The sequence below is a fragment of the Arvicola amphibius genome, chromosome 6, assembly GCF_903992535.2.
Source record: "Arvicola amphibius chromosome 6, mArvAmp1.2, whole genome shotgun sequence".
Lineage (NCBI taxonomy): Eukaryota > Metazoa > Chordata > Mammalia > Rodentia > Cricetidae > Arvicola > Arvicola amphibius.
In genome coordinates, this window is record NC_052052.2 from 6,842,226 (window position 1) to 6,863,146 (window position 20,921).

Consider the following 20,921-nt stretch of genomic DNA (forward strand, 5'->3'; position numbering starts at 1 on the left):
CACCAGCAACCATTAACTGCCTATAGCTCTTTGGGGAGGGTGGAGCCATATGGGCCCCTCCTCCGTCCATAATGATGGACTGTTGAGAGGCCCAATCCTGCACAGCCAATGATTGCTGCTGTGAAAAGCTCTATCTTAAGGTTTCTCTGTTAGGGAGTTCCTGGAACTCACTCTATAGACCAGGCTAGCCTCAGACTCACAGAGACCACCTGCCTCTGCCTCCTGAGTACAGGGTATCATGTACCTTAGGTGGGCCAGGAACTGGTTGAACTACTGATCCCCCTGCTGCACCTCAGGACTGCGGGATTACCAGTTTATGTGTCACCACCTGGGCATAAATGGTACTAGTGACTGAGCCCAGGACCTGTGCTGTGCTGGGCCAGCACTCTTCCCCACTGAGCTACATCCCAAGATGCTTTGTATTCCATCCCAAGCCCCCATTTCTGTGTAGCTCTGTGGTCTCTGAGGGTCTGCAGTCAGTGGAGCCAGGGCTCCTTACGTGTAATGATCCTAGTTAAGTGGTGGCTTCTCTTGAGGGTCTGCAAGTATCTAACCCTGATGGGGACTTGGGATGTGCTTTGACTTACCCGTGGATACCAGGCTGCCTGCTGACAACAGCACAGACAAATAGTACAGTTCAGGGGTGGTTTTCTCCTGTATGAAATGCAAAAAGCAGCATCAGAAACACCTTTGTTGTTTAGCCAGTGGTGACTGGTTTGGGTCAGTTTGACTTTTTGTTGTTTGTATTTTTGAAACAGGATCTCATTATGTAGCTCTGGCTGTCCTGAAACTCACTCTGTAGACCAGGCTGGACAAAAACTTGCAGTCGTCTGCCTTTCTCTGCCTTCCGAGTGCTGGAATGAAAGGTGTGTGACTCCACCGCCCGGCTTTCTTTGGGTTTTGATTTAGTGTATCTGTGCAGGTGGTCTACCCAGAGTGTGCTGTCCTGCTACTCTGCTTCCCAAGTTCTGCAGTCACAGGCACGTGCTCTACAGGAGTCTCATCACATTTATTGTCAGTATTTACCAAAAAGGGCTCTTAGAGCCAGCAAGAGGGCTTAGTGGGTATGGTACTTTGAATGTAATTGGTCCCCATAATCTCATAGGGAGTGGCCCTATTAGGAAGTGTTTTTGTTGGAGTGGGCGTGGCCTTGTTGGAGGAAGTGTGTCACTGAGGGGGTGAGCTATGCTCAGGACACCACCCAGTGTCTCAGTCATCTTCCTGTGGCCTGTGAAATGTAGGACTTGAGCTACTGCTCCAGCACCATGTCTGCCTGTGTGCTGCTGCGCTCCCCACCATGATTATAGGGGACTGAACCTCTAAAACTGTAAGTGAGCCACCCCAATTAAATGTTTTCTTTATAAAAGTTGCCACGGTCATGGTGTCTCTTCCCAGCCATAGAAACCCTAATTAAGACAGTGGGTAAGGGTGATTGCTGCCAGGCCGGATGACCTGAGTTCAATACTGCATGGTGGAAGGGGAGCATCTACTCCTCAGAGTCAGCTTTGACCTCCACTTGCTTGCCATGGCTTATGTTTCCAAGTACACATCACGAACACACACACAATAGTGATATAGTTTTAAATTTTTTAAAAGATAAAATTCTACTAAAGTAGAAATCACCCACAATAAGAAAAATCTTGGCGGAGTGTGGTGATGCAAACCTTTGATCCCAGCTCTCTGGAGGTAAAAGGTAGGCAGACCTCTGAGTTCTAGTCAGCCAAGGCTACAAAGACTCTATTTCAAAAAACAAGCAGCAACAAACAAAACAACAACAAGACCACCATCACCACCAAAAACAACCAAAATGTCATTTGGGGATGCTTTTAGGAACATGCTACACATATTCTCCACCAATGAGCTACAACCCATACTCTTTTAAAAAATAGTTTCTTCTTTCTTGTGCATGTGTGTGCATATTCATGTCTGTGTGAGGGTGTAATGTTTGTGCAAGTGCAAACCTGCATGTAGACGCAGGAGGATAGCTTCAGGTATCATCCTCAGGAATGCTGTTTGCCTCGTGCCGTTAGCCTAGGCTGGCAACCCTTGACCCCCCAGGATCCGCCTGTCTTCACCTCCCCAACATTGAAATTACTACGTGCACCAGAACACCCAGCATTTCCATGTGTTTTCTGAGGATCAAATCCAGGCCTTGCGTGTGAGGCAAGCGCTTCACCAGCTGAGCTCTCCCTCGGCCCTCTAGGATGTTTTTGTCTTTCCTAAAGTAGCTGTGCTGTGCATAGATGAGGAATTCCATGTCTGCATATTTCTATTTTTTGCATAAGTAGATAGTAAATATTGAAAAGTCATGATTGATTGTAACCAAGCTTTCAGAGTATGATGAGCCTTTTAAAATTCTTAAAGCCGGGCGGTAGTGGTGTACACCTTTAATCCTAGGACTTGTAAAGCAGAGATCTGTCTGAACAACCAGGGCTACACAGAGAAACCCTGACTTAAAAAAAATCTTAAAAAACAAAACAACAAACCAGGACCAGACCAGAGAGATGGTTCCCTGGGTGAGTGAGTGCTGCTGAGCCTAACAGCCCAGATACGATCCCTGGAGCCCATGGAAAAGATGGAAGAAGAGACCCGGCACCTGTCAATCATGCTCTGGCCCCCTTCAAATGTTGAGGCATGCATGCAATCACACACACAGATAAATTAATGTTAAAAAAGAAAAAGCATACACAATCTGATGCCAAGACTGTTAATAGCACGGTGGACGCTCCTTCACCAAAGGACCCAACAGCAAATACAGAGAACGCTGTCCTCAGAGCCTGCGGGGCCGGCTCCATCTGAGTGAGCAGTATGATGAGGCCTGGAGGGACGGGACAGTATGCTCATTAGGTTTCCCTGGCTCAGAGACATGCTCTTCTTCCTTATTTTGTTTTTGAATCTTGTAACACACTCTTATTATTGTAGCCCAGGCTAGCCTGAAGCTCAGTCTTCTTGCCTCCATTTCCTGAGTGCTGGGATCACAGATGTGCACCACTGTGCCCGACCTCAGAAACACCGTCTCTTGTTCAACATGGCTTATTTTTATATTTATTAAGGAGAGATGGATCAAAATCGAGATCTGTGTGTGGGCACAAGGACCACTCACTGGCTGTATGTGGCAGGTAATCAGGAGACAGCATTGTGAAGTCTGTCATCTCCTTCTTTTTACTTGGGATCCTGGAAAAGAACTCCAGTTGCCAGGCCTGCCCAGCAAGCAGCCTTTACCTGCTGAGCCAGTGTGCTGCCCCAAAACTATTACTGAATAAATAGCTAAATCCATAACTTTATTATAACTGTATAGACTGTTGCACGTCAGGCACGGCAGCACACGCATGTAATCCCAGCACTGAAGGCCGAGGGGCAGGAAGGTTACCATGAGTTTGAGGCTAGTTGGAAAACATGGTGAATTCAAGACCATCCATCTCAAGAAACTAACCCCCCACACCCCACACCCCGCCCCCAAAAATGAGGAGGGCGAAGAACGGAGAAAAGTGTGAGAATCCAGTGAAATACTAGATTCGGCTTCAGTTTCACATTCTGATTGTAGGATAACTGTAAGGGCTGCTATCCAAGGGACTTAAGAGTCTCTTCATTCAAGGTTTTGTTTCATTTTTAGTGATAGTGCCAATCAAACCCAGGGCATCACACATAGCAGGCGAACATTCTGCCATTGGTCTGCAACCCAGCCAACCACCAGAGTTTCCAGTGTCATTTTCTTGGGTGTCAGCGTGTGAACATCCCCAGAGCAGAAACCACCTCTTGGCTGCTTCTGTCCCCACAGCAGGTACCAGATACTAGATAACCTGCTGAGCACCCACAGATACTAGATAACCTGCTGAGCGCCCACAGATACTAGATAACCTGCTGAGCACCCACAGATACTAGATAACCTGCTGAGCACCCACAGGTACTAGATAACTTGCTGAGCACCCACAGGCAGCTGCACACCTACCCAGAGTGAAGAAGGTGAAGACGATACTGGCAACCAGGTTGGCCAGGAGAGGCTGACTGCAATGCCGGGAGGATCTGGGCCTGCAAAGCAATTCACAGGCTGGTACCCTTCGTCCACCACTCCTTACAGAGTCCTCCGTGTCTGAGGCACATCAGGAGCTCCCTCCCTGCCCTAAATCTACTCAGACAGTGGCTTCATTGTGGTTCTTGGCATGATAATGAGTCTCATTCGTCAAAGCTGGGAAATAATGCTGAGGTTTGCTAATCCTTATTTGATGGTTTGGGAAAAACACTTTGTAGAAATTCTGACCATTGGGAGTAAAGAACTGTGCTGTTGTGTCCAAACCTCCTGTGGTAGACTTGTGTTGAGTAATTACCACCAGCTCACGCCTTCGTTTTGTATCTCCAATGAATTCTGTTTTCAGGTTTTTGTACAATTTCCACATTTTTAAGATTGTGACTCTTTAAGCAAGTAGATTGTGTTTGCTTTGTTTCCTCAGTGACAATTGTTAGTGGACGGTGTCTACCCGCTACCATTGTTAGTGGACGGTGTCTATCCGCTACCATTGTTAGTAGATGGCCTCTGGCCTCCACAGTTGTTAGTGGATGGTCTCTGGCCTCCACCGTGCTTAGTGGACGGTCTCTGGACTCCATCGTGGTTAGTGGACAGTCTCTGGCATCCACCGTGGTTAGTGGACAGTCTCTGGCCTCCACTGTGGTTAGTGAACGGTCTCTGGATTCTACCGTGGTTAGTGAACAGTCTCTGGCCTCCACCGTGGTTAGTGGACGGTCTCTGGACTCCATCGTGGTTAGTGGACAGTCTCTGGTCTCCACCATGGTTAGTGGACAGTCTCTGGCCTCCACTGTGGTTAGTCAATGGTCTCTGGATTCTACCGTGGTTAGTGAACGGTCTCTGGCCTCCACCGTGGTTAGTGGACGGTCTCTGGACTCCATCGTGGTTAGTGAACAGTCTCTGGTCTCCACTGTGGTTAGTAGACGGTCTCTGGCCTCCACCATGGTTAGTGGACGGTTTCTGGTGTCCATCATGGTTAGTGGACCATCTCTGGCCTCCATTACTAAGCTCTAGCACTGAATTGTATCACACATCGGTTCAGAATCCAGTTGATTGATTGTGCCTGCCTTCCCCTTGGCCCTGTAGACACGCTTAGGCCTCTAGGGAATCTATGAATAGAGACATTGGTGCCCTCACAGTCTTATACGGCAAGTCAATATGTGTTAAAAGTTAAACTTGATCTGTCCAAATCTCTGCAACCTTCACCCTACTGAGATTTTCAAGAATGCAAAGAGGTGTACTTGACTGCCACCAATAACAGGAGCAGAGACAATGGGACAGGCAGCACTCAGGCGTGTGACAGGAATCCCAAGGAACACCCGCACCACCCCACAGGTAAGGCCTGCCTGGGCTGAGACTCACCTTAGCAGCGGGCACCACCCCTCAGGTAAGGCCTGTCTGGGCTGACTCACCTTAGCAGCACGTAGAACTGGAGCGTCAGGGTGCCGATCCCAAACAGGAACACCACCACCTGGCTGCACGGCAAGGGGACAGGAGGTACACCTTTATGACTTCAAGGAACCAAATTCTAGTTGTTTCATGCTAATTAAACCACAGGGAGGGTTTTAAACCAGGCAAAAGTGAATTTCCATGCACTGCAGTCTCCAGTGCGTACCTGTTAGTACCTAAGCAATAATTCCTAGCTGCCATTAGTGAGCTCGCTGGGAAATCTGGGGGACCTTGATTCCATTACTGTGGTTAATGTCAGGAAGCAGCACACAAGTAGTAAGAATTATTCATTCAAAGTAAGCATAAATAGAAAAACAAAACTACAAAAGTTAATATTTGAATGGATAGATAATATTGAATATCTTATATGTGCTATCTAATTCAATATTCACAAAGTTCTGTAAGGTAAGGACTATGCCCACTCCCCCTTGCCTTTTTCTTTTTCTACTTTCTTTTTCTTTTTTTTTTCTTTGGTTTTTCGAGACAGGGTTTCTCTGCAGCTTTTTTTAGAGCCTGTCCTGGAACTAGCTCTTGTAGACCAGGCTGGCCTCGAACTCACAGAGATCCGCCTGCCTCTGCCTCCCGAGTGCTGGGATTAAAGGCGTGCGCCACCACCGCCCGGCTTCTACTTTCTTTTTTTACAAATAGGGCTCACTAAAAAAAACAAAAAAAAAATGAAAAAAAAAAAAAAAAAAAGAAAAAGAAAAAAAAAAAAAAAAAAAAAAAAAAAAAAAAAAAGGGCTCACTACATATCCTTGACTGGCCAGAAACTCCCTATGTAGACCAGGCTGACCTTGAACTCACAGAGGTCTGCCTGCTTCTGCCTTCCAAGTGCTGGGATTAAAGACAAGCACCACCACATGAGTGTGTATCACTTTTTTTTTTTTTAATTTTCGAGACAGGGTTTCTCCGTAGCTTTTGGTTCTTGTCCTGGAACTAGCTCTTTTAGACTAGGCTGGCCTTGAACTCACAGAGATCCACCTACCTCTGCCTCCCTACCACCGCCCGGCTCACTTTTTTTTTTTTTTTTAAAGACTAAGTCTTACTATGTTCCCAGGTTTGCCTTGAACTCATAGGCTAAAGCAGTCCTCCTGCTTCAGCTTGCCAAGGACTGGGACTAGAAGTACATATCACCAAGACTCGGGTCCCCACTTTAAAAATGCAGAAGCCAGGATTCAGAAAAGTGAGTCTTTAAGGACAAACAGCAGCAGTAAGTGAACCAACTAGGATCTGAGCCTGCATCCCGGACAGCCTTGCCTCCAGCTGGTGTCAGCCACAGTGTGACTGACAGACCCAGGTAGCCTGCTTACCACAACCTGCAGACCAGATGGGAATCAGGGCAGCTGCTGCAAACGCTGTTTTTTACATAGTAGTCTGACCCTTCCCCCACTAGCCATTTCCACTCTAGCTGTAGGGCCGAATGACTTTCAGATGTTCATAGAACAATTATTGCACCTTCAGGTGAAGGTGCTCAGTAGATACCTTCAAAATCTACACTATTTAAAACAGCTGCTGCAGCAGCGTCAGAACAAGACATGGGATCATGCTTCAGGTTACTAGTTTGAAAGAAATAGCGTCCTGTTAGAGGGTGGTGTGGCTGGGCAGGCCCTTTAACAGTGGGCCAACATGGCTTCAGACTGAGCATCCGGAAGTGGGAGGAGGAGAGCCCAGCCCAGCCACAGTGCTCTTTGAAGCAGCTGTAGTTGTGAGTTAATGTTTTCCAAGGTGTTACATTAACGTTTGCACCACGGTGTCTTTAAAACGCAAAAGATGGGTGATTTAGAAGTAAGTTTTAGTTAAACTTGAAGAGGACCCCAGGAAGCAATGAGCCTTTTGACGCATTGTGCTGGGGAGGAACACTTACAGCCTGAGCCGACGCGACCTCGGCAGCCAGCAGTGCAGGTGGTAGGCTGTGTGCACCAAACAAAAGTGAATCATGGCGACCCTGGCCCGGTGGCGTTGAGAGCAGTTCTGTCTGAGATTCCACACCCATCCGTCACCTCCATGTTGGGACGGGCCACAGTGTAGGAGCTCACTGTGGCTTGGAGGGCCGAGAGAATCGCTGAGATGACTGAATTGGTGAGGCCAGGATGGACATCTGAGACAGGTCACCAGTGAGACAAAGGACAAAGACTGCCTCCTGTATGCTTGAGAGATCAGCTTCCACCAGCCTCCTCATTCCCCAAGGGGAAGGAAACCTGAGCTCATCCCCAAAGCAAAGTGGGGCTGGGAGCATTTTGTTCCTTCCCAGCTGGCTCCTTGACTCCCCCCACACCGTGCTCTTAGTCTTGCCTTCCTTCCACTCTGCCACCCTTGGGTGTAATGTCTAGAGCCTGACTTGACCGTGCCCAGGGCCGGCAGACACCCCAGTTCCCTAGGCCACAGTTCTATGGAGATGCTCCCTTTTTTTTGAGACAGGATCTCCTATAGGCCAGGTTGGCTTAGAGCTTCTGGTCCTTCTGTTTCTTCCAGCTCTCCAACAGGTACTTTGTATGGGAAGTGGGTAGAGCTAACACTAGAAGGGGCAGGTTTTGGGAACCTTGGTTTTGTGATGAAGAGTGAGAAGTGGGTCTTTGAAATCCTGGGTTTTTGTTTGTTTTGTTTTGTTTTGTTTTGTTTTTGAGACAGGATTTCTCTGTAGCTTTGGAGCCTGTCCTGGAACTAACTCTTGTAGACCAGGCTGGCCTCGAACTCACAGAGATCCACCTGCCTCTGCCTCCCGAGTGGTGGGATTGAAGGCATGCGCCACTGCCGCCCAGCTATCCTATCTGTTTTAACTCATTCTTTTTCTTGTTTTGGAAGGTGGAGGGCAGCACTCCTGGGGATTGTCCCTAGGTCATCCTTTGCCTACATGTGGGGCAAGCACTGGATTGCTGAGCTACTGTCCCAGCCCTTAACTCATTTAACAACATACTAACATCAGTGACTCTTCTTAATTTTCTGTCCATGCTTAACAGTTTCCTTGTGTCTTTTGTAGTTTGGTTTTATTGGTTGGTGTGTGTGTGTGTGTGTGTGTGTGTGTGTGTGTGTGTGTGTGTGTGTGAGTGAAGGTACACATGTATGTATGTGTGCATATGGGAGCCCGGGTCAGTATCTGATGTCATCTTCAGTAGCTGTCCACCTTAACTTTTGAAATAAGGTGTCACACAGAAGTTAAAGCCTGTTTGTTGAACTAGACTAGCTGACTCCTCCCCTAGGGCTGGGATAGGTGTGCACTGCCAACCTAATGCCCACTTGCATGCGAGTGAGCGCAAGTGTGTATGCATGCATGTAGGAGTCAGAGGTCAGTGTCAGCTTCTTCTTAATCCCTCCCCACCTTCTCTAAGTCAGGGTCTGTCAGTGAACCTGGAATTTACCGGTTTGGAGAGACTGGCTAGCCAGAGATCCCTTGACACCCTCCTGTCTGTGCCTGTCTTTTTTATATGATTCCAGAGATCAAATTCAGGTCCTCATGTTTGTGTGACTGACAAGCACTTTACTTACTGAGCCATCTCCCAGCCCCTGAGTTGTGTTGTTGTTGTTATTTTGTTTGTTTGTTTGTTAGCAGGGTGGGAGGGATTGGAAAGTTTTTTTTGAGATGAGGTCTTGGTCTCTAGTTCAGGCTCCTCTCAGACCACTGCCTCACCCCACCCACCCAAGCAGCTGGAGCTCAGGGGCTGTTTGGTTTGAGGGCCTCGGGCATGCTCATCTGTGTTCCCACTGACTACATCGTTGTTTCTCTTGTTTCTTCAAGAGCTATATAAATTACTTTTTTGTTGTTTTGTTTGTTTGTTTTGTTTTTCGAGATAGGGTTTCTCTGTGTAACAGTTCCTAAGTGTTCTGGAACTAGCTCTTGCAGACCAGGCTGGCCTTGAACTCACAGAGATCCACCTGCCTCTGCCTCCCAATGCTGGGATTAAAGACGTGCACCACCACCTCCCAGCTATAAATTACCTTTTTTGTTTGCTTGCTTGTTTGCTTGCTATGCAGGGAATTGGACACCTCCTATATGTTAGGCAAGTGTTCTGTCACTTAGCCCTGTGAACTACTTTAAGAAGATTGTCTCCATTACAAAGCCTGTGACATCATCCCTCAGTAAATACTCATTTCCTGTGACTCAGGGCCACCTGTGGGTTTGCTGATCACATGCTTCTGGTGTCACCTGGGCTTGCTTTGGGAATGGTCATCTTGGCTGTGGCTTGGCCGGCCTCTGATGGCTGCAGTCACATATTGAGAGGTCAGCTGTGTTACCAGTGCAGGGCTGGGGGGGGCGGGCACAGCTGTCATCCCACAGCTGTCTAGCGTGGGCTGGTTTCCATGGTAGAGGCAGCCGCGGAAGACAGGGACATCTCTATTACAGTTTAGGTGTTGTCTGACTGTTTCCTCAGAAGCCCGCGTGTGGAAAGCTTGGTGTCCGGTGTGGCCGTGATGAGGTGGTGCCTGGTGTCTGGTGTGGCCTGCCTCTGCCTCCTGAGTGCTGGGATTAAAGGCGTGCACCTTTGTTGAATTTGGCTTGATTCAGGAAATAACCAGACCAGCTTACAGATAAAAGATTATATTTTTAATTGTTATAAGGGGAAACTCACAGCACAAGAATGGGAAGTCCGAGTTCCGCTGTTTCTGGCGGGAATCACTCAGAGAGAGCACACCTGGTCCATCCCAGTTTTCTTCCTGGGCTCCAGGTAGCCACACCTTAACGAGGCTCCACTTCTTAAAGGTGATTGGTTAACAGAGTTCCCCCATCACACCTTGTTTCAAAGTTAGGCACAGCATAGGCTTGGCCCTGTCTACACAGGGCTTGTCCACTTTCTCTTTCTCCACCATGTGACGCAGCCAGGATGCTGGTGCTATGTTCTTAGGCCTATGGAATCAATCTCTTCTTTAAAATGTACCTAACCTTAGTCAGTCATGACGCCGTATCTGTGATCCCAGCACTTCGAACATGAAGGCAAGAGGATCAGGAGTTCAAAGTTATCCTCTACCACATAGCCAGTTTTAAGCCAGCCTGGGCTATGAGACTTTGTCTGTGTCTCCTTCTGTGTCCTTCTCCCACATTCTGAAATTAGGGACATGCTATCCTCTAGCATGTTATTATGTGTTACTCTATGATAGCCTCAGTGCTAGGCTCAGTTAACATGCCCTCTTTTCTGCTGTATTCTTTTGGGCAAAGCAAATCATAAGGAATAGACTTAATCCCATTCCACTTGGTAGGAACTGCACGCTTATATAGACAAAGGGCAGAAAGTTAAGCCAGTTCTGCAGTTCATCTCCATCAGTGAAATCAAGTATTTGCCCTGTTTGCAGGGAGAACATGGCGGATGTCAAGAGATCTATAAACAAGCTTGTTTCCTTTCTCCTTTGTAGACGACAGCAATGGTGTCAGAGGTCTCCATTTAGATCAACAGCTCCAACTTGTCGCCATGGACGCGTCTGAGAAGACGGACGTGGTTCTTCTGGCCTGTGGCTCTTTCAATCCCATCACCAACATGCACCTCAGGCTGTTTGAGCTGGGCAAGGACTACATGAATGCAACAGGTAGCTTACGACTAGAGCCGGGGCTGGAGCGATGGCTCAGAGGTCTTCCAGAGGTCCTGAGTTCAGTTCCCAGCAACCACATGGTGGCTCACAACCATCTGTAGTGAGATCTGAGGCCCTCTTCTGGCCTGCAGACATACATGTAGGTAGAACACTGTATACATAATAAATAAATAAGTCTTTAAAATAAAATGTGAAAAAAAATGAATTTAAAAATAAAAAAGACTATAGATGAAGTCGGGTGGTAGTGGCACTTGCCTTTAACCCCAGAACTCAGGAGGCAGAGGCAGGTGGATCTCTGTGAGTTTGCAGCCAATCTGGTCTACAGACCGAGTTTCAGGACAGCCAAGGCTACACAGAGAAACTGTCTCTTAGGAAAAAAAAAAAAAAAAGACTAGCAACGCATTTCAGTGATACCTGACCCTGGACACAAGTGTGTTGCTCTGTTTCCTAGCATAGAGAATTAGCCAGAAAAAGTTAATGGGATTGTTATGCCCAAGTTTCTGGTTCCCAAATGAATATACAGAGCCAGATTTCCGATGCAAATTACATGAGGGTTTTTAATATTATTTCACCTCCACCACATCAACACAGTGGGTGAGGGAAGTGTAGCCCCGAACTCAGGGAAGGGGAAACACCACAATCCAGCTAGTTCAGTTTTATTGTCTTGGGATTGGGTGAGGAATACATAGGATAAGGTAATTTCTGAACCCATTGGTCAGTTTTGGGGCATGAAAACCTAACAAAGAGCCATAAATTACTGACAAGGTATGTTCAAGGACAGGATGCCTCCCAAGAACATCTGGACCTCGTTAAATTTTATGGCCCTGCTCCCTATCTTCTTAATTGGCCATTTTTAGGGTATCTGTTCGGATTTCTGCTATCACAGCACATTTCTGGATCTGAGATCTGCTCTCCCCCCAGCTCATCATATGGCTTAAGATGAAGCCCCTTCTTTAAAATGGAGTTTGCAAGGTCAGGTCCTCACAGGGCCAGCAGAGGTGGCTCAGCAGGAAAAGCGCTTGTTGTAAAGTATCTATGTGAATAAGGCCGGGCTGGGCGTGGTGGAGCTCTCAGCACTTGGAAGTCTGAGGCAGGTGGATCTCTGTGAGTTCTAGACCAGCCTGGTCTATATATATATATATATCAACTTCCAGGACAGCCATGTCTGCACAGTGAGACCTTAAAGGGTGGGGGGGGGGGCATGACTAGCATAAGAAGGGGCAGGGCTGGGCAGACACTGTCCGGAAAGTTCTTGCTAGAATTCAGCAATTCTGGTTGGAATTCTGACCAACAAGAACTCTAAGTCATGTCAGCGAACCCAGAGTGCGTGTGTGAGGGGTGTAGGGCTTTAGCTGGAGAAGGTGAAGGTTGTGTACAGTGTGCATGTATGTGCTCAACATTACAGAATTGTACACTTAAAATACTGTAAATGATAACTTTTGTGATATGTTATTACAGTTTCTTTTCTAATTTAAGGATGTGTTTGGTTGCATGTGCGGGTGTTGTGTGAGCCATGCTACACAGGAGGTCGGTGGAGACGCCTGTTCTCTCCTCTCACCATGAGCGTCCTGGGGACTGAACTCAGACCATCACGGCATACCCCCTGACCAACTGAGCCAGAGTCTTACCACAGTTTCAGTTAGCTACTAATTGGACTTTTTGTTTAAAAAGGGGGGATTATAACTATAAAATAATATCAGTCATACTTCCTGTCCATTAAATCTGATTTGTTATCCCTAATATCAAGCCAACTCTTTATCCAGGAAAATACAGAGTTGTCAAAGGTATAATTTCACCTGTTGGCGATGCGTACAGGAAGAAAGGCCTCATCCCTGCCCACCACCGAGTTATCATGGCAGAACTTGCCACCAAGAATTCCCACTGGGTGGAAGTGGACACGTGGGAAAGTCTTCAGAAGGAGTGGGTGGAGACTGTGAAGGTGCTCAGGTAACCCCGCTACAGTCCACGTCATTGGTTCTCGGGAAGGGAGAGGGGACTGGATGCTCCCGTTGCCCAGTTTGCAGTTCTGCCTGCTTTAGGTTGTCAGGTCTGTAAGGTGTCACCAAGCGTCTTAATGTTCTGTTGCTGTGAAGAGACACTATGACCAAGGCTGTGCTTGTAAGAGAAAGCGTTTAATTGGGGGCTTGCTTAGTTTCAGAAGTCTGGTCCATTATAGTCCTGGCTGGGAGCACAGCGGCACGCGTGTGCCTGAGTGTGCCTGAGTGTAGCTGAGAGCTACATTCTAATCAGCAGGCCAAGAGAGAGAGTCAGGCCTTGGCATATAGACTTTTGAAACCTCAAAGCCCACCCACAGTGTAGGCAGAGGAGACTGCTTGTTCTTTTTCTGGCCATCCAGCCCTGAATAATCACACAGATATATATTAATTACAACACCATTTGTCCAATAGCTTAGACATATTCCATGCTACCTCTTCTATCTTAAATTAACCCATGCCTATTATTCTGTGTGGCATACCGGGTAAAATTCCAGGAGTCTGTCCCCTTCAGCAGCTACATGAAGTCTCTCTGACTGCACCTGCTCTCTCTAAATATATCTTTTCCTTCCTGTCTATATTCTGCCCTGCCATAGGCTGAAACAGCCTTATTCATTAACCAATAAAAGCAGCACATAAAGCTAGGTGGTGGCGGCGCACGCCTTTAATCCCAGCACTCAGGAGGCAGAGGAAGGCAGATCTCTGGGAGTTTGAGGCCAGTATGGTCTATAGAGCTAGTTCTAGGAGAGGCTCCAAAACTTCAGAGAAACCTTGTCTCGGGGGGAAAAAAAAGCACATATACAGAAGCCCCCATTGCCACAGTGACATACTTCCAACAAGATCCCACCTTCTAACCTTTCCAATCCTTTCAAATAGTGCCAGGCCCTAGTGAGTAAGCATATATGCTGTGGGGGCCTTTCTTTTTCATCGCGCCAAGGCTGCTCCTTCCTACAGCAAGTTACGCCAGGCTGCAGAGCACGGGCACACCTGCATGTCTTTCAACATAGGTGAGATATTGATGTGTTTGTTCCTCAGAGATCTCTCTGTCAGAGCGTGAAGGAAGTCAGCCTGGCCTTCCTGCCTGAAGGGAGAAAGACAGAATTCCTCAGGATACTGTAGTCATCTGTCTTCTTAGCTGTGGAAGAGGGAAGGAGATGGCTTAAAGGGGAGGTTAGAGCATGGCCTACCCCTCAAAGACAGCGATTATTTAAAAAGGCCAGGGTTCACAGCCCGAAGACATGAAGTCAAGACTCCCTCCCTGCAGCCGTCTGGGACAGGGTTTATTAAGAAGCCATCTGAAATGTGGCCTGACAGTTCTCAACTTACGATCCTGGCTCTTCGTGCTCTTTGTCACCATGTTAAATTAGACCAGATGCAGTGAAACTTCCTGCCAGCCAGTCCCAAACTTAGAAATGTCTGAGCTTTGCTTTGTTCTCAGGATTTGCTCAGGGAAGTGTGCTGGATGTTCTGAAGATGCTCCTCTGCCCACATCCCTCTCACAGCAGCGCTCTCCCTCTCTCCCTCCTTCCCTCCCTCCCCCCTTCCCCCGCCCCTCTCTCTCTGTTTTTTTGTTTGCTTGCTTTTTGTTTGTTTTGGTTTTTTGAGACAGGGTCTCTCTATATTAACAGCTCTGGTTGTCCTGTAACTAACTCTGTAGACGAAGCTAACCTCAAACTCACAGAGATCCGCCTGCCTCTGCCTCCTGAATACAGGGATTAAAGGTGTGTACCACCAAAGCCCAGCTTATCATATTTAATAAGGAGGAGTGTCAGGCATTGCTTGCCCAGGACCCAGCCCAACCTTGTGTGGTGCTTCCTGGAGCACACAGGAGGCTCTCCAGACCTCTATGCTCAGACCTTTGAAACCAGCCCAGTGAAGGAAGCGATGTTTAACTGTCTCTTTATAGTCTTGAGAGAGAGTTAAGGGGCTTTCTAGAAAACTTTTGTCTAATGCCTGTTCTTAGGATTCTCACTCCTCCAGACTGGCTGAATAAAGGGGTCAGAGAAGGACACAGAAACCCTTCTGGGCACTTTGGATGCAGTGTCCTTGCTCGTTGAGATCCACGTTAGAGACTGGGGGCTGCAGAGTGGCCCTTGCACGGTCAGAGCAGGACCTGCTGTGGGTCCTGGAGGATGCTGCGGTGCGACAGTGGCATCGGTCTCATCCACAGCAGCTCAGGCACACGGGAAGTTTCCATGAGGAGCACGGGCTGGTGTTAGGATAGGGTGGGGCATTGAGCCAGAAGGTGAAAGCTACCTGGATGTATCGGGGCTCCCATTTTAGCACTGACAGGAAAGCGGTCTCCCTGCTAATGGTAAACCTCTCCTTGGGGACTGTGCTCTTGTTTCAGCCCCACTCGTCCCTCTCTGGCCCCGTGGTAACTGGTGTCTCTTACATGTGCAGTGTGGCTGTTAGTCTGGGGCAGGGTTAAGGGCGTGGAAGGTTGCCCACTGTTGTCTCTAGAGGTGTGGTCTATACTGCGGGGGTAGCTTTGCACTGATGGTAGGTGGTGAGCCCCTGCTGCCAGCCCCAGCTCCTGTAGTGCTGCTTCCTTTGCCGGCCTCAGGCACTTGCCTCTCCCAGTCCCTGTGCTTGCCCTGTTCTTCTTCACTGCAAGATCGGGCCATGGTCTTTAGTGGGCAAAGGTGCAGGCTCTAGCCCATAGCGCAGCATTCAAATCCCAGTTCTGCTGAGCATAAGCTAAAAGACTGGGCAGTTTAACCAGCTCCTCTCTCAGTGGGGCCGACGGCAGCGCCTGTTCTCAGTCAGCTGGTGAGTGTCAGGAACTCTGCTCTAAGCGGACTGCAGCTCTTTTTTTATTTAATGATTTATTTTTATTTTATATGCATTGGTGTTTTGCCTGCCTTCATGTCTGTGTGAGGGTGTCAGATATCCTGAAATTGAAACTACAGGCAGTTGTGAGCCGCCATATGAATGCTGGGATTTGAACCCATGTCCTCTGGAAGAATAACTAGTGCTCTTAACCACTGAGCCATCTCTGGGCTGGAGAGATGGACCTGCAACTCTTTTGTTGTTGTTGTTGCTGTTTGGGGGGTTTTGGTTTTTTTTTTTAAATATTTATTTATTCTGTACACAATATTCTGTCTGTGTGTATGCCTGCAGGCCAGAAGAGGGCACCAGACCCCATTACAGATGGTTGTGAGCCACCATGTGGTTGCTGGGAATTGAACTCAGGACCTTTGGAAGAGCAGGCAATGCTCTTAACCTCTGAGCCATCTCTCCAGCCCGGGGTTTTGGTTTTTTGAGACAGGGTTTCTCTGTGTAGCTTTGGAGCCTGTCCTGGAACTCACTCTGTAGACCAGGCTGGCCTCGAACTCACAAAAATCCACCTGTTTCTGTCTCCTGAGTGCTGGGATTAAAGGCGTGTGCCACCACTGCCTGGCAGACCTGCATCTCTTCAGTCTTCATCTTCCTCTCCATCACTGCATGAGGAGTTGAGGAGATTGGGTCAGACGCTTGTGAAGAACAATTACCACTAACTCCCCCTGTTGCAGCACTCACGCAAGAGTACTTCAGAGAGCACGCGGACATCAAGGAACGTTTTTTTTTTTTTTAAATTTTATCTTTATTTAATGTACATTGGTATTTTGTGTACGTGTATATTTGTATGAGGGTGTAAGATCCCTTGCAACTGGACAGTTGTGAGCCACTATGTGGGTGCTGGGAATTGAACCTGGGTTCTCTGAAGAGCAGCCAGTCCTCTTCACCACTGAGCCCTCTCCCCAGCCCCCAAGGAACATTCTTTTGTTTTGTCATCTTGTAGACACCACCAGGAGAAACTGGCAGCTGGCAGCTGTGATCACCCACAAAGTTCACCTTCGCTGGACAGGCCTGGGCGGAAGAGGAAGTGGGCTGAACAAAAACAGGATTCTAGTCCAAAGAATCCCCAAGAGTCCAAACCAACAGGTTAGTGGTGTCTTATCAGGATCCAGCGGTTGCTCAGACCCCACAGTAGAGACCCCTATTTTACTCCATAGCTGCTGGATTCTGATGGTCAGGAAGGATGGAGTGGTTCTGGGGTAGAAGGCAGCAGATCTGCTTCTCACACGCACAGGCACGAGCACTTCAATATGGGTGTTTATTAAGAAAACAAACCTGTCAGGTGGTGGCACTGCCTTTAACCCCAGCACTCAGGTGGCAGAGGCAGGTAGATCTCTGGGTTGGAGGCCAGTCTAGTCTATAGAGTGAGTTCCAGGACAGCTAGGACTGTTATACAGAGAAACTCTGTCTTGGGGAGGGGGGGGGGGAGAGAGAGAGAGAGAGAGAGAGAGAGAGAGAGAGAGAGAGAGAGAGAGAGAGAGAGAGAGAGAGAGAGAGAAGAAACCCTGAAGCTCTGTTTGGTTCTCTCTTCAAGGTGTACCCAGGGTGAAATTGCTGTGTGGGGCAGATTTGCTGGAATCCTTTAGTGTGCCCAACTTGTGGAAGATCGAGGACATCACGCAAATTGTAGCCAACTATGGGCTCATATGTATCACGCGGGCCGGCAGTGATGCTCAGAAATTCATCTATGAGTCCGATGTGCTGTGGAGATACCAGAGCAACATCCACCTGGTGGATGAATGGATCACCAATGACATCTCATCCACTAAGATCCGGAGAGCTCTCAGAAGGGGCCAGAGCATCCGCTACTTGGTGCCGGACCTTGTCCAAGAGTACATAGAAAAGCATGACCTGTACAGCTCCGAGAGCGAGGATAGGAATGTTGGGGTCATTCTGGCTCCTCTGCAGAGGAACGCTGCTGAGGCTAAGCACAGCAGTTCCACAGCATGAAGCTGTGCTTGACATCAGATGCTCTTGTGGAGCTCAGAACAACCCAGTATTAGTAACTCAGGGAGGAACTGCCGTCCTGTTCCATAAGCTGAAGTTCAAAGGTTTGATTAAAAACTAACAGGAAATTCAGATCAGTTGCCAAGGTCAGTGTTTTAGATACGGCCACTAAAAAAAGAATAATTTCTCTTTAAAATAACAGCTGATCCACTAATACGAAATCTCAGTCATGTTTACTCTAAATAAGTTTTCTAAGAACGGACACCATGGCTCTACCACGCAAGAGAAGCAGATGTGAAAGCAAATTCATTCAAAACCCTCCTTTTAGGGTCTGGAGAGATGGCCCAGAGGTTGAGAGCATGCGATGTTCTTCCAGGGGGCCCAGATTCAGTTCCCAGCAGCCACATGGCAGCTCCCAACTGTCTGTAACTAACTCCAGATTCAAGAGATCTGATGTCCTCTCTGGCCTCCGTGGGCTCCAGGCACATGCACAAGACATACATGCACAAGAACACCCACACACAGAAGAAGAAAAGTCTCACTTCAGCCAGGTCAGTGATGCATACCTGAGACTCCAGCTGTTCTAGGGGTGACATGAGAATCACTTTGAACCCAGGAGTTTGAGATGACTCTAGACGACATAGACCCTTCCTAAGAAACAAAATCCTAGCTTTAGCTATGAAGAGACCTGACATGCTGTTGGTGCTTGGTGCCAGCCATCTTTACCCAGGATAGACAAAGGAAGGGATTCTTTAAAACATCACCTTGGCTGGGGCTGTAGCTCAGTTGGTAGAGCACTTGCCCAGCAGGCCTGAGGCCCTGGGTTAAATTACCACACAGCTGGGCATGGCAGTACACACCTGTGATTCAGGTGCTCGAGAACAAGCAGAAGGAGCAAATGTTCAACGTCATCCTGGACGGCCTGCAAGTGTGAGACCATCAAGGGATGCTGGAGACCCTGTCTCTATGTAAATAAAATAAGTGATCCTGTAAAATGACCAGTGACCAGTGGTTCTCCAGCTCTGCAAAATGAAGGTTGTGAGTACACCCTGAAGAAGTCAGACTGTACCACAGTTTTACTTGCTCCACAAGCGAGATGGTGCCATGGACAAAGGTACCTGCTGCCAAGTCTTACAACCTGAGTTCAAACCCCAGGACCCACACAGTAGAACTAGAGAACCCATTCCTAAATGGTAGCTGACCTGCACGAGAGAAATAAAACCAAGCTGGTGAAGCTTTGTCCGGGTGTAGCTGTTTGAAACCCTCCTTTGGAGGCAGGGGGTAGGGACAGGGACAGGCTCTGCTTCAAGTGTCGTCAAGTGTCGTCTCAGCAAAGCTTCGCTGCTGACTCTTCACCGTTCTTTTTAACTCAGGGACAAAGATAATGTCTCAGTGCCTTTAAGAAAATCTCAAAGAGCTGGGCAGTGCTGGTGCACGCCTTTAATCCCAGCACTCAGGAGGCTCCGTAGAGAAATCCTGTCTCAAAAAACAACAAATAAATGAAGGTGAAGAACATTCATACTTTCAACCAGCCATTCTCTGTGGTTTTTTCTTTCTTTCTTTCTTCCTTTCTTTTTTTCTTTCCTTCCTTCTTTCCTTCCTTCCTTTCTTTCTTTCTTTCTTTCTTTCTTTCTTTCTTTCTTTCTTTCTTTCTTTCTTTCTTTCTTTTTCTTTCTTTCTTTCTCTTTCCCCCAAGACAAGATTTCTCTGTGTAGCCCTGACTGTCCTGGAACTCTGTAGACCAGGCTGGCCTTGAACTCTGAGAGATCTGCCTGCCTCTGCCTCCCAAGTGATGGGATTAAAAGCATCACCACCACTGTCCTCTTCGCCTTTATTTATAATTTTTTAAAATGTATTTATATTTTATATACATTGTTCTTTTGCCCACATCTGTGTCAGTGTGAAGGTGTAGGGTCCCCTGGAAATGGAATTACAGACAGTTGTAAGCTGCCGTGTGGGTGCTGGGAATTGAACCTGGGTCCTCTGGAAGAGTAGTCAGTGCTCTTAACCACTGAACCCTCTCTCCAGCCCCTACCTATAATTTTATAATTAAAAGATGAATGCAGCTCCTAAGAACATGAGGTGTGGACTGGGTCAGCCCCAGCAGCTCTCCCTGCCTCGACCTTGGAGCCAGTGACTGGTGTTCCACCTGAAGCTGTCAGCTTCTGAAGAGCCCTGTGGTCTCTGTGCCAGCCGTGTGAATCTGCATGCCCTGCACCTATGCCAAGGAAGGGTCCGTCGCCCCGTCATTTTTCTGGTGTTTCTCTGACCCAATAACTGAGATCATAGCTTTTTGTTAAAACACAAAGTTATTACGTGATTTGTTACTGATTGAAATTACAGGAATTTGCCACATTTTTTTTTTGTTTTTTCAGTTAGAATCTTCTCCTGGGGGGCTGGAGAGATGGCTCTGTGGTTAAGAGCGCTGCCTGCTCTTCCAAAGGTCCTGAGTTCAGTTCCCAGCAACCACATGCTGGCTCACAACCATCTGTAATGAGATCTGGTGCCCTCTTCTGGCCCACAGGCGGGCAAATCACTGTATACTTAATAAATAAATAAATCTTAAAAAAAAAAAAAAAGAATCTTCTCCTGGAAAACATAGCCAAGTGCCTGGTGCGGTCGTCAGGGTCAGGTTGGCCCTGCATCATGGGTCCAACCGGGTGGGGATGATGGGCACCAAGGACTGTGGGCCACAGTGTCTGCTCAGGTCCTCCTTCCCCAGGATCCAGCCCTCTATACGCTGCTCTGCAGTTGGCAGGGTTCTGTGTGAACTGGGCATGGTAGCCCACAGAAATCTGCCCCACGGGCTTCTGCCATCTTTAGGGGATTCTAGAACGAGCCCTGGAGATCCTTCCCCGCAGTCAAATCAATGTGAGAATTTAATGGAGAAGCCGCCGGTGTGGCAAACACCAGATGGTAGAAAAGGCTCATCTTGGCTCCTACTGGTTCTACTAACTTCACCCAGGGTGTCTCTGGGAACCTCACTAGGTGTCTGGGACACATGTGATAGTCCTGTTTCTAGCAGCCACCAGAGGAGGGGTGGTACTGGTCAGTGTGGACAGGGAGTCCACCAGCAGGACCCTCCCTAGTTTTTGCATTGAGGGCGCCACCACACACTTTTAAAACAAAGATCAGAGATAGCCTTTTATGGA

At 47.9% G+C, this 20,921-nt stretch overlaps 1 protein-coding gene across 1 annotated transcript in view; it reads left to right on the forward strand.

The window, feature by feature from the left end:
* The window catches only part of Nmnat1 (nicotinamide nucleotide adenylyltransferase 1), a 24,829-nt gene extending 5,528 nt beyond the window's left edge, over positions 1-19,301 (forward strand). Inside the window, exons 2-5 of the mRNA XM_038333062.1 lie at positions 10,814-10,984; positions 12,751-12,934; positions 16,766-16,908; positions 17,357-19,301. Of these exons, the coding sequence (XP_038188990.1) occupies positions 10,814-10,984; positions 12,751-12,934; positions 16,766-16,908; positions 17,357-17,772 (914 nt within the window). The 3' untranslated portion in view covers positions 17,773-19,301. The remainder of the gene's footprint in view (positions 1-10,813; positions 10,985-12,750; positions 12,935-16,765; positions 16,909-17,356) is intronic.
* The last annotated feature ends 1,620 nt before the right edge of the window (positions 19,302-20,921 follow it).